Consider the following 12449-nt stretch of genomic DNA (forward strand, 5'->3'; position numbering starts at 1 on the left):
GGGCTTGTGAGACAGTAAGCGGTTTGAAGCCACACAGAACTGTTTGTCCCTTATGACTCATTTTAAGGTTTCACCATAGATATCTTGAACGTTTGCATATTTGCTCTGAATTCGGTTTCCTTTATGTTGTGTAAATTGTGTAACGGGCGAATAAGCAGCGGATCCACGTGTGCTGTGAAATTTATCTGACTTGCTTACTTACATCATCTGTGTGCATTGGGATTATTTCACACGCCATGGAGCATTACAGTTTAGTCTTCCCTTCTTTTCAAGTCAAGTTTTTGTGGGTGTCCATAGGCAGGCTTTCTAAATTTGCGTGGTTACTGTGGACTGAGGTTCTGAAGATTGCGCTAAAATGAATTGGCATCAAAAGGAGGATAGAGTAACACTACATAGGATGCTGTATCCATCAACATGAGAGAAAGAGGGGGGTTGCTGCAATTTTTAGCAGCCATTTGACGTAGCTCTGGCGTGCCTGGCTGTTTGGTCTCTTGCCCTCCACCACTGAGGGTTTAGAAGAATTTCATGTAACTGGATGTTCTAAAGGCATTTTCTGCTGTCTGTTGTAACAGACAGCAGAAACGCAGTCTGTTACTCTTGTACACTTGTGTTACCACTTTCAAACGCAGACTGAAGACTCATCTCTTCAGGCTGCACCTCTCCCCACCCCTCCCTAGCCTATAGCTCAGCTCACTGTACCTAGCTAGGATAATTTGATTATGTTAGTGTATCTGGCAGGATTGTTTTTTGTATGATTAGGTGTGATTCCAGTGCTAGTTTGTACTTGGTAGGATTCTTGCTTGCTGAACAAGCTTACTCTACAGGGTTGGAGTCCTGATCGATGTGGTCACTTCTGGCACTACGATCCTTACTTCACTCTAGTGTTTCTTTTGCGCCTCTACATCATGAAACCTATGCACTTGTTGTACGTCGCTCTGGATAAGAGCGTCTGCTAAATGCCTATAATGTAATGTAATGTAATGTAACAGAATTAAACATGCTCTGCTAGAAAGTCACCACATTGGGGCTCTTCATCACAATAACCTAAAGCAGTTTTCATGAGGAACCAACTGCGACAGTGAATTGCCCTTTTGCCGTTTGTAAAGTGGCAGCTATACAGCTGTGCACTCTTGATGTCTGCACTGATGTCCTGCCATGTAAAATCAATTTTAGAAATGCAGAAACAGAAGTGTAGCAGCATCACAAGAGGCCTCATTTAATCTAATTAACAATGCCACTTTATGGATGCACTGTATTAGCTGAGCAAATTTTATTTTGTTAAATAAAATGACAGTTAATCTTGCTAACGTTAGCCACCCAACAGTCGCTAACTAGTACACAGGAACGTTAACATTAGCCAGGGCTTAAATTAAATTATTTTTAGGGGAAGGACACTTTGGTCTTAAAGTAAAGGCACAATTTTATGAGGCACCAAGGCCAAATTGAAAGGCAGTAAGGGCAAAATGAAATTCAACATGAGGGCATCAAGGACAAAAAACACAATGTAAGAGCACGTACGACATTCATACAATCAAAAGCCTCAAGAGTAAAGAGCATATAAACGTAAAACTGTGTAAACCATGGCTGTATTTGTACCATAAAACAAAAACATGGCAGGTGCTGGTAAAAGTATTTTTCATTGGTTATGTATTTCATGTATACTGCAAACTTTGTAATGTGCGATATTTATAGTTAGCCTATATTTCTCTGTTGTTATCCGTGCTATGAGATTCTTTCTCTCATATTTAAACCCAAGTTTAAATTTGGCAGGTTCAAAGTGGAACGGCCTCTCTTATGGCCGGTGGCAGACTGTTTTTATGTTACTCCCTCGATGTATTGCAAAAGTCCCATTACAGAATGGATTTATATCTTTGGTAGTTTGGTAGTGTTCTGAATCACCACTGATGTCATTTGACCGCTGTCGATGCTGTTGCTATGTAAATTACATCTGAAGTTTTTGCCGCTGTTACTTTCTGCCAAAAATAAAGACAAAGCACATGTTTGCCAGTTCAGTGCCTTTCTGCTCTATCTTGCTAAGAAACAGGATAAATCAAATGCAAATGTACCCAACTAGCTAACTAGCAGACTTGCCTCACTGATTGAGGAAAAACAGTCGCGTGCGTGAGTTCAGCCAGGAATACATGCCATGTTCCTAGACTTGGCTATTTTGCATTGAAAAGATCACCACTTATCCAACCAGATATGCCAGTATGCGAAAACGTTACTGATGGTAAACTTGTCATCTCCCCAGATGAGAGCATTTATTGTAACTGCAAATATGTCAACAATGGTGGTTGATGGAAGGGAATATTCATTATCGATATTTCTCAATGGTATGAGAGTAGACCATCAATCATGATTTGTTGGGATTGGGAAATTGGCAGGTAGCATTTCACTCTTCACTTTCCTAATTAGAATATTTTCAGAAAAATCGATGTAGGTTGTGATTATTTTAATCTTGATTTCATTTGCCTCTACGGCATGTTGAATGATTATTTCTGTTTTAACTGAGTGATATTGATTGACACTTACAAATGGTGGATTTAACCTTTTGGCAGAAAGACTGCGCTCAGGCAGTGGTCAGAAAGAAGGGGTTCTCAGGGGTTGGCAGATTCTCAAGGGTTGTTTTTCTGGCACGAAGAGAACAAAATCCGATCAAGATCTATAATTCATGAAAAGATGCCGTTTCAGCTGTTCCGTTCTGGGATTTTAAGTCAATCGAGGAACCCTCTCAGATACTGAAAAGAGCAATTAATTGAAGTTCCCCACCTTCAGTAGACGTTCACTTGTGAAAGAAGTCAGTTTTGGTGATATCAGGGCTGCGAGAGAAATCCACTGGGATTTTGTGCTAAACTATAAAGGCCATTCATTCTGACTGAAAGACTGTGCTTTTATCTGTAACATGCTTCTCCTGTACATATGTCTTCCTCTGTTTGAGCTCACGAAGCAGTTTTATTTTCCAGTACATTTCAGACATCAAGAATTGTGTAGCAAAAATGGATGAAACTGATGTATAGCCTACCTTCTAAGTGATATCGATACAGCATTTCAGTTCTCTCCCTATTAGAAAGATACATGTGAAATGCCTCCTTTTGACCCAGTATATTTATGATGTGGTACACTTGCATGACAACTGAGATTCGATTGTTGTCGATTACAGACAGTCGTCATGGAGGGAGCCCATCAACCCTTACTACGTGAACACCGGGTACGCCCTGGCCCCCGCCACCAGCGCCAACGACAGCGAGCAGCAGAGCATGTCCAGCGACGCGGACACCCTCTCGCTGACGGACAGCAGCGTGTACGTACCGCCTTCCCCGAGCGCAAACCCCACACGGCTCATTCCTAGCAAGGCTGAACTTCAGCACACGAGCAGCTAGTCTTCTGGGCTGCAGGAAAGGAAGCCCAAAACTGCAGGAATATAAATTTTTAACCAGTTGAATACAACCCAGATCTTTTTTTATTCTCCTTCTTTTTTTGTTACTTTTTATAGACCTCTGAAATATTTTCTTTGAGTGGATTTAAACATTTCTCAGCCACTCTAAGCAAGCAAAGGTATCTGCCTGTGTGGCACACAAGATTAGATGTTTCCTCTTGATTTGGTTTAAAAACCTCCAATCATAGATGCTAAATTTTTTTGCTTTATCTTAGTAGACTATTGGTTGTATTAGGTGCCCTTTCACAGTCATTCTATAATTTTATTGTATCCTGATGTATTCTGAAATGAATACATTTAAAAAAATGTGTATCATGTGTTATATAAAATTGAATGCACATCATAGGGAAATTAAACTGCAACGATGTTGCTGCTATATGAGTCCATGTTCACGGAGGGTATAAGTATACACCTTTTAATTATGGGCACAGCAGTTAAAGCTGTTTACAGAATGATTCATCTGTACTGTTTTCTATGCTGTTTTTTTATTTAGTCATTTTCTGAGCTTTTCTTTTTTATTTTAAAAGGCAGCATAAGTCCAGAGATTAAAGCAGCAAAGTCCGTTCTGGGAGGGAAGTATTTTTCCACACTGTTTATCTTTCAGCAGTCGGTCACCACTTGTAAGGTTTTATTTACTTTTGGACAAATGCCGTAATTTAGCCTCCCCCCACCCCCTCCACCCCTCCACCCCTCCACCCGGAAGAGCGTTTCCTTTGAAAGAGCGGAGCCGGGACGAGCTGCCAGGGAGCGTTCAGCGAGACAGCGTGCTATGTTCAGAGATGGCACTGGGGAATTAAGTTAAAGAAACATCAAAGGCTGCGCAGCGGGACAAAAACATGTGTTTGAAGCAGGATAGATTAGAGGCCATTATCAGCCGCTTGCCACGGAGCTCCTGACAAAGAGGAGAGTCACTCCTGGCGGGACGGAACCACAGCGCCCGGTCGACACGCTTTCCGTCCCACCGGCAGACCAGCGCAGGTTTACCGGGGGGGGGGGGGGGGGGACACGATGTCGTAATTGGACTCGCTAAGGCTCTCGACCCGAGAAGCCGCCAAAGCCTAAACAGTGGGGACGCTTCCTGTGAAGCAATACCTGTACCGCCACCGTATCGCTGAACAGCAAGCTCCCGCGTCTCACAGAGGCGCTTCTTCTAGGGATGAAATGCAGTCGCTCATTTCCTGTGCTGTTTTCAAGTTTTTGTAAGATGTAGAGAGTTGCAAGTTTTGTAAGATGCATACTAGTAACCAAAAGCAGTGTGTGTCTGAGGGAAATGTGAACCAAAGTAAGATGCTTAAACAAGTACCAAGCTAATACCATTATATATATATATGTGTGTGTGTGTGTGTGTATATATATATATATATATATATATATATATATATGTACTTTCACAAAGCAAATGTGTCACAGAGTATATTAATGCTAATTTGCTGTGTGGTGTTTTGCAGAGATGGGATTCCACCCTATAGGTACCGCAAGCAGCATCGGCGGGAGATGCAGGAAAGCGCCAAAGCAAATGGGCGAGTGCCACTACCTCATATCCCTGTAAGTCTCCCCGTGGCCCACGCCCACTTCCATTCCCCCGGCGCTGCCGTCAGACAGCGCAGCAGCCGTTCAGGAACGGCCTCAAGACCGCACACAAACAACTAAGCCCGCTTGTCAAATTAAATTGATCCTTCTCCCTCACACCGAGTCACATAAAAAAAACTACAGCATTACGTTTCTCTAGGCATCTGCAGCATTACGTTTCTCAAAGCACGTTTCCATCCTTGACTTAGAGCTGCCGCACAAAGGCGTCTCCCTCCCTCCCTCTCTCTCTCTCTCTCTCTCTGTCTCTGCCTCTCTCCTTCCCTCCCTCCCTCTGTCTCTGCCTCTCCCCCTCTCTCTCGGCTCCACCTTGAAATGAGATTCTGCATTCTTAAGATGCGCAGCAGTGGGCGCAGTGCTTTGATCATCTGGCTGTGAATAGCTGATGCGGGGAGCGAGGTGTCTAAACTGAGGCGTAATGCTCTCGCTCGCGTTTCTGCGGAGGCCCAAACTGCTCCTTTCACAGCAGATCTGAGCAATTTGTGACTGCTCTGACTCCTCCTTTATCTCCCAGTGTGGAAGTTCCCACCTAATTGGGGCTCCCAAGTTTTAAAAACTGAGTTTTGGGTGGGGGGGGGTGGGTAGAATGATAGCTGATGTGCGCTCTATTACCTTCTGCTTTCCCTTATTAAATTATGCATATGAAAACTGTAAGCTTTATGTTTGCCTTCTCATTGAGACAAGTGGGAGAATTGTAATAATTTTATCATTTGTAAACGGAAAACTTCCAAAACCCTTTCTTTCTTTTTTAGCAACATCAGCATACAGGAGTGACTGTTGTTTTATCAGGGAGAAGGCTTCTTTTTACAATAAAAATAGCTTCACCGGATTTTCGTTTGAAAATGGCAGAAATGGCAATGCACACACCATAGCTCTGCAGCCCCTCTTGCGTTTGATTGTTTGCATTATTCATTCATAGAACATCCTGTTCCATTTACAAATAAATATGTATTCCATTCAAAATACAGTGGTCTTAAAGTGATAGTTATCAGAGAGCGTCAGGGGCAGTGCCTTTTTAAGTGGTCTTGTGCTGACAATATTACTATAGCAAAACATATTATTTATGTTATTGATAATGCATAGCCATAGCTAAATAAACCATACAAACATGTAGGCATTGGCAGATTGCGTTGTCAGCTTAATTGAAACCAAAGCCTGTTTGCGCTTTGAAGTATTTTTGGTTTTCTGTTCCGCCATTTGGTAGAGAGCATTTTTGAGGGGAGTGTTCTTTTAAAAGTGTTTGTTTATTTTTTTTTCCTGCTAGCTATTTCCAGAGAAATTTTATTTTAGGGAATTGTTGTTGGAGGAATCACACTAATATTGAAGCAGGGAATATCACAGTGTCTCTTTTGTACCAAGTTTAGACGCTTTGCTGTAATCCGCACAGATAGAGGTCATTTTGTCTGCCAGTTACCTGAAAGTTGGTAGGCCACTATTTTTGATGGAATGAATGAATGAATGAATGGATGGATGGATGGATGGATGAATTAATGAATGGCCTAGTGTGTGGAGAACATACTTTCACACATAAAATTGGCTGTAATGTGGAGTACTGTGTTTCAGATTAGTTCAGGATTGTGTGGACGCTAAGGCTAACAGAACCATTCTAAAACGTTTGTTTTTTCTGCCCTCCCCCCCCCCCCCACACACACATACACATACACACGCACACACACACACACACACACACACACATACTTTTTGTGCAGTCGTAATGTAATTGCGGAGTCCAACAAAAAATAAATCATGCTATGTAACAGAGTTATTTGGATAACTGCAGCAAGGCCATTGGTAGATTGTTGGGCCGTGCAACCTAGAGCAGATCAAAGACAAATACTTGAAAACATTATGCAACCTAAGGCCTGAAATTTGTCCAAGAACAACTATTTACCTTTCTGCTCTTCATACCGTTTTCCACCATCTTGTTGAAGAAATACGATGCCTCTCAATTTCCCCTGATGAGCTGGGCCTGGCGGTGGGCGTCAGCGGTGCCGTGAAAGGAAATGGAACAGAAACGTGAACTGGAGCCCTGCCAGGTCTTTGGTTTGCGGCTCCAGTTCTGCACGGTTTCGGTTCCCGCGTTAGAACGGGGGGACTATCGCGTCCTTTCCATACCCTGGGCCCCTGTGCGGTATGAAAATGCGTAGGCATGTTCAGAGGAGTTCAGAAACCGCAACAGACGCTTTTTTGAACCCGATGCCTTGGATGTCGCGGCGCTTGCCGAGCTGCTCGGAGCTGACGGTTGTCCCCCTCTGCAGCGCACATACCGGATGCCAAAGGATATTCACGTCGACCCGGAAAAATTTGCGGCGGAGCTGATCAGCCGGTTGGAGGGCGTCCTGCGGGACAGAGAGGCCCAGGAGAAGCTGGAGGAGAGACTGAAGAGGGTCCGATTGGTATGTGTACCTGGACTGCGTGCGTCTGTATGGATTTGTTTTATGTGAGGTCACCTGGGGTTACACCCGAGGTGTACATTCTAAACCTTCTTTTAGAGATGACTTGCCCCCTTTTTGAACCTAAATTTAAGAAAAATATTTGCTTCAGTTTGTTTGGCTTAAAGTCATTGTGGTTCTTGATATATCACACTTGGGGGTCAAACGTGAGAACATTCATGTTTGCTTCTGTACTGGTGTAGTCATATTCTACGTGCAGGTGAATCTGGTCTTAAGTCTGATAGAAACTACCTAATTAACTGCTACACGCAACAAAGTATCTTTTTTTATATGAGAACTAGGTTTTGGACATTTTTAAATGAAGAGTGCCCAGAACAAAAAAGAAAAGAAAAATCACTCCCATTTTCCACTGCTGCTTGATCATTTTTGCTCTGAATCACTAAAATGCTGCTAAAGCACATGTAAATTATGCACGTTTACTGAATTGCAAGGCAAAATGTTTGATAGCCTGTTGGAAGTTGTTAAGTACCGTTTAGTCATAGTGATCAGTGCCTCATAGTTCACATTAGCTTATAAATCTTTTGTCACAGAAGCACGTATAAATAGTTATTTGCTGCTGGTGCTTTTGAACTCATCAGGGAGCCTCAATCTGAGCTGCAGCCATTTCCAGCTGCTTGTTTTTCCCCCCTCTGTTAATGTTGGGTCAGCTGCCTGCACTGAGCTCAACAAAGATGATCTGTGTCAGTCAACCAAAACGGCGATTGGCAAAAAATCTGCCGTGGGTAGCTGTGTGAGCGTGACAGCTTTTGTGGAGGAGGTGGTGTTGCAACCTGGCCTTTTCAATCAGTGTTAATAAGAGCTTGCATATGCAACGAATAGTTATATCCTCGTTCAGGGTCAGTGTTTGAATGCGGAAGTTATCGTGGTTATAATTACGTTGGTGTGGTTGGCCATCTGCACAAAATTAGGAAAGTAGGAATGCAATATACTTGGTCATTTTGCCTTTGATTATCAGTGCTTCTTAGAGGGACCTTCAGAGATGGCAAGTGTAACCATGGCAAGGGGAGCCCAACTGGAAAGCGAAATGACAGTTCTGAAAATTAAATGTGTCCATGTATTATGGAGATCAATTAATAATGAGCCATCAAAAATATTGTGGGCTTATATAAGTAATAGGCTTTCATTATTTAAAAAAAAATATTCAGAAATGAATGTCATATTCAAATGTCCATCTTAAACCCTGTCTCTGAAATAAACTAGCACTAATTGGACTGAATGGCAGTGCGAATAAGGCACTCTTGCACCTAATATTTAGCAGGACATTAAAAAAATATGACTCATTGTTTATTCTCCCCTTTCTTCAGTCGTCCATTGAATTCACACGATCTATGCAACAGGGAAGTATATGACATTTGTCATTTATCTCGAGCCGTTTTCAACTTTTGACCTTTTTTTGTTTGTTTTGTGTGGCCGTTCGCAGTTACCAAAATAAACTGATAAATAGCCCTCGCGGGCTTATATTCTATTACATTGTGTTTGGCAGCGGGCGTGCGGCAGTTGAGTCGAGTGAGCTCACTGGTAGCGTTTAAAGTGCTGTTGTTTTTAAACTGTCCATAAATGGTGTGTGTGTGGCTGCCCGTGACCAAGCCCTCTCTCACATTGCGGTTTTCAGCAGGAAGGCCGGCCGGCCATTCGGTTCGCAGCAATGCGCATTTCTGTTTTAAAATGGCAAATATGCCGCTGTGATTTATTCGGTGGAATTCCAGCCCGAGCGAATCAGGGATTTCTGTGCGCTTTCGTCCACTTTGTCTTCAGCGTTAGGTGGAACACCTGCAGATTGAGGCACTCATGAGCTCCGCACAGCGTAATGGGTTTGTTTGAACTCCAATGGGGCGTGAAGAAATGCCAACAAACTCCACAAATAGATTATTTGCAATACAGAAAGGCCGGGCGCTAAGTCTCAAGGCAGATGTATTGTAGTGTTAGCCCTCCTGGTCGTGCAGTTGGCGTCACGGTACGGTGCATTTCAGCCATTAAGGGAGATTTTGGTGTTCTGTAAATGACTATATTTGGCATTGTTGTACTACTCTGACGATTTTAGCATTTAGAAAAAAACTAAACAAATGTACTTTTTTCCCCCCCACAAATGGTATTAAAAAAACCGCTATACTCTTCTCATCTACTGTTGTACGGTGCTAGTGGCCCTCCGCTGGGGTTATGAAGTGATAAATGGAGAGAAATGTAATCCACTGAATTGTATGTATTGACGTGGCACCTGTGAAAAGCCCAGAGTAATTGATGGGTCGCGGATTGATGGGCGCTGATGGATGAGATGGTTACAATTGGCCCACATCTGGCTTTTAACACCAGTGCTAGGAATCAGTGGAACATGTTGCATCTTATAAGAAAAGCACTCCATTAAGAATAGTTCTCTCTATGCAGTCTGATGAGCACTGATTGCAGAAGATGATATATGCATCCTTTACAATTATCCCCGACTTGACCTGCGCTAAGCGCTTGGCATTTACTTGACTGTCACTTGAATTAAATGTCTTTGCATCTTCATAAAAATTACATGAAGGCAGTTGGCACATACAGGCTAATATTACTCAAAATGCTTGGTGTGAAGCACTTTATGGAAACATAATCGAGTCGTATTTCAAATTAAAATGCAATGTGGCAAATGCGTTTTGATTTAATTTGCTGTGCGGAAAAATCATGACATAATTCAAATTTAAACTCATTTTTCCAGGGAGTTCATGGCTTATGTGCAGTCTTTTTAGTTTTGAATGGAGCCAAGTGTAGTCCTTATTCTCAAACAGAAATTATTAGTGAGTTTTCACAGGGAGGTGGTAGGGTCAATGTGAAATAAAATTATCAGCCACTTCATAGTAAAGATAACGTTTCTTAACAGTTCGTTTAAAATTAGTAAGCACATGATCTGAAACAGCAATATCAGCAATGGAGGTAACATTGAGAATGACTCCCTGTGTAATGACAAGTGGTGTCCATGCTTGTAAGTGGGTTCTTTGACATGTGTTAAATCTATCGAGCCTAGGAGATTGATAAAATAAGCAATGTTAGGATCAACAGGATTAACTATGTGCAGATTAAAACGTCCCATTATAATAGTCCTATCCTAATTTGCAGAAATAACCGAGAGCATTTCTGCGAAGTCACTCAAAAGTAGGGGGCATTTTTTGTATAGCGTAACTGCTAAAATGGTGAGTGCACACTTAAGGGTAACTGCATAATATTCAAAGGAGGGGAAAATCACGAAATGACATTTTTATGGCATATTGTGGAGGCAAACGTAGTGAGAAACGCCTTTTTTCTGTTTCTCACTACTTGGGCAAAGCTAAAATTAGGTGGAGAGTCCTTGATAAAAACTGCTTGCCCATCATTGCTTTACCAAGTGTCAGTTCAGAATATTCAGTCTAATTTGTGTTAACAAATTAGGTCATTAATAATGAAATATTTTGCATTTTCATTTTTATGTTAATGTATGCACTTAACTGACCATTTGAAAATTTAAATGCAAACTCCCTTTCACATTTCATTTTTCTTGCCCTCTTACCCTGTCATAATTTAAATGAAAATGAAAAACATTGAAATATAAATAAATCTTCACATTTGAAATGACAGTTTCTCATTGTAATTGCATGAGCAATGACAGACAGGAAATTATTATTTAATTTTCCATTTAACATTTCATCTTCATGTTATTGTGGCACAAGGGTGACTTTAAATCCCTTGGCATTGCTTCTGTTTACATTACCATTTTGACATGGTCATGCATCTGCCCTGCCAAAATTAAAATGCAAAATGAAATCCCTCTTTTGCATTCTCTTTTATCAAAGTCAAAAGACCTGTCAATCAAATTGTGTAGGCTGGCTGCTTGAGGGAAGGGGTGTTAGTCCAGTTTATCAAGTGATGCCTGTTAGCCCCGGGAAGCTTGGGGAAAAAGGTGACAGACGGATGCGAACGTGAAGGCCGAAGTGAAGGTGGTCATTTTGATCCTTTTGCACAGTGTAATGGCTGCCGCTTTAACTGATGGTCTAGCGACGACTGCTAAACTACCCTGTTAGCATAACTTTAGTTAGCTAGCTTTAGCAGCCATAGTTGTAGATGGCACATGCTACCATAAAGTCAGTTGGGAATACAGCATGTCAGTGGTCGTTAGGTGAACATTTAAAATAAAATAAGCCAGGCAGTCATACTTCAGAAAAGAATATTTGACTAAGCTTAACTTAACCTTAATGGAACCTCATCTATTGTCTTCAGCCACATTCCAGTTTAAACATTGTTTTGCAATAAAGCTGTGCAATTTTTGTTGAAGTTCCTATTCACTAACTGTGAACCAGCAGTCTTACCAATGTTGAGAGGAGTCTTTGGGTGGAGAGGCAGTATTTATAATCCACTTTGATTTTAGTGCCATCTAAAGTTTGTGGCTAGCTCTAGTGATCCGCTGAATGTGGGTAGATATCGTAGCCCTTGAGTAGCTGACTGGCTTGCGTAGCTAGCCAACACTATGAGACATTCCTTTTTTGAGCATTGCTTCACCGCATGCCTCACCGACTCATCAGTTTTCGCTATCTTGACTGTTTTGCAATAATCTAGGCACTATGCAAATTAGAGGTTAAAATAAACTGACATCTACATGCTTTTTTAGATATTCTTCATTAATTGTGCATAATAAAAATGAAAAAAAAAAACAATCAGTCTTTGGTCTGTAAGGGGGACTTCTTAGGGTGTAAGCCGCCCCTGTAATGCTCCATGTCTTTTGACTGACAGGTGTTTTGACTTTGAAAATGAAAACGTTAAGGAGCATTTGCTGTTTGCATTATTGTTTGAATTTTGTCCGGGTAGATGCATGACTTCAGTTGTGAAATTGCAAATGGAAGAACGACACTAGATTTTGTTTTGTCTTGTACCGTGAGAAGTTGGTTGGCTTTCAAATTAATAAAGTAAGACAAAATGAATTATTTCTTTTTGTCATCAATCATGCTGTTACAAGATGTTATTTCAAACAT

General features: G+C 41.6%; 1 protein-coding gene across 9 annotated transcripts in view; it reads left to right on the forward strand.

Moving 5' to 3' along the window:
- Nucleotides 1-12449, forward strand: part of axin1 (axin 1) — a 75709-nt gene that overhangs the window by 52971 nt on the left and 10289 nt on the right. For all 9 annotated transcript variants that reach the window (XM_035405436.1, XM_035405435.1, XM_035405437.1 and 6 more), the window contains 3 exons: nucleotides 3161-3301; nucleotides 4885-4981; nucleotides 7282-7419. In XM_035405436.1, the coding sequence (XP_035261327.1) occupies nucleotides 3161-3301; nucleotides 4885-4981; nucleotides 7282-7419 (376 nt within the window). The remainder of the gene's footprint in view (nucleotides 1-3160; nucleotides 3302-4884; nucleotides 4982-7281; nucleotides 7420-12449) is intronic.

This window comes from Anguilla anguilla, chromosome 2, assembly GCF_013347855.1.
Source record: "Anguilla anguilla isolate fAngAng1 chromosome 2, fAngAng1.pri, whole genome shotgun sequence".
Classification (NCBI taxonomy): domain Eukaryota; kingdom Metazoa; phylum Chordata; class Actinopteri; order Anguilliformes; family Anguillidae; genus Anguilla; species Anguilla anguilla.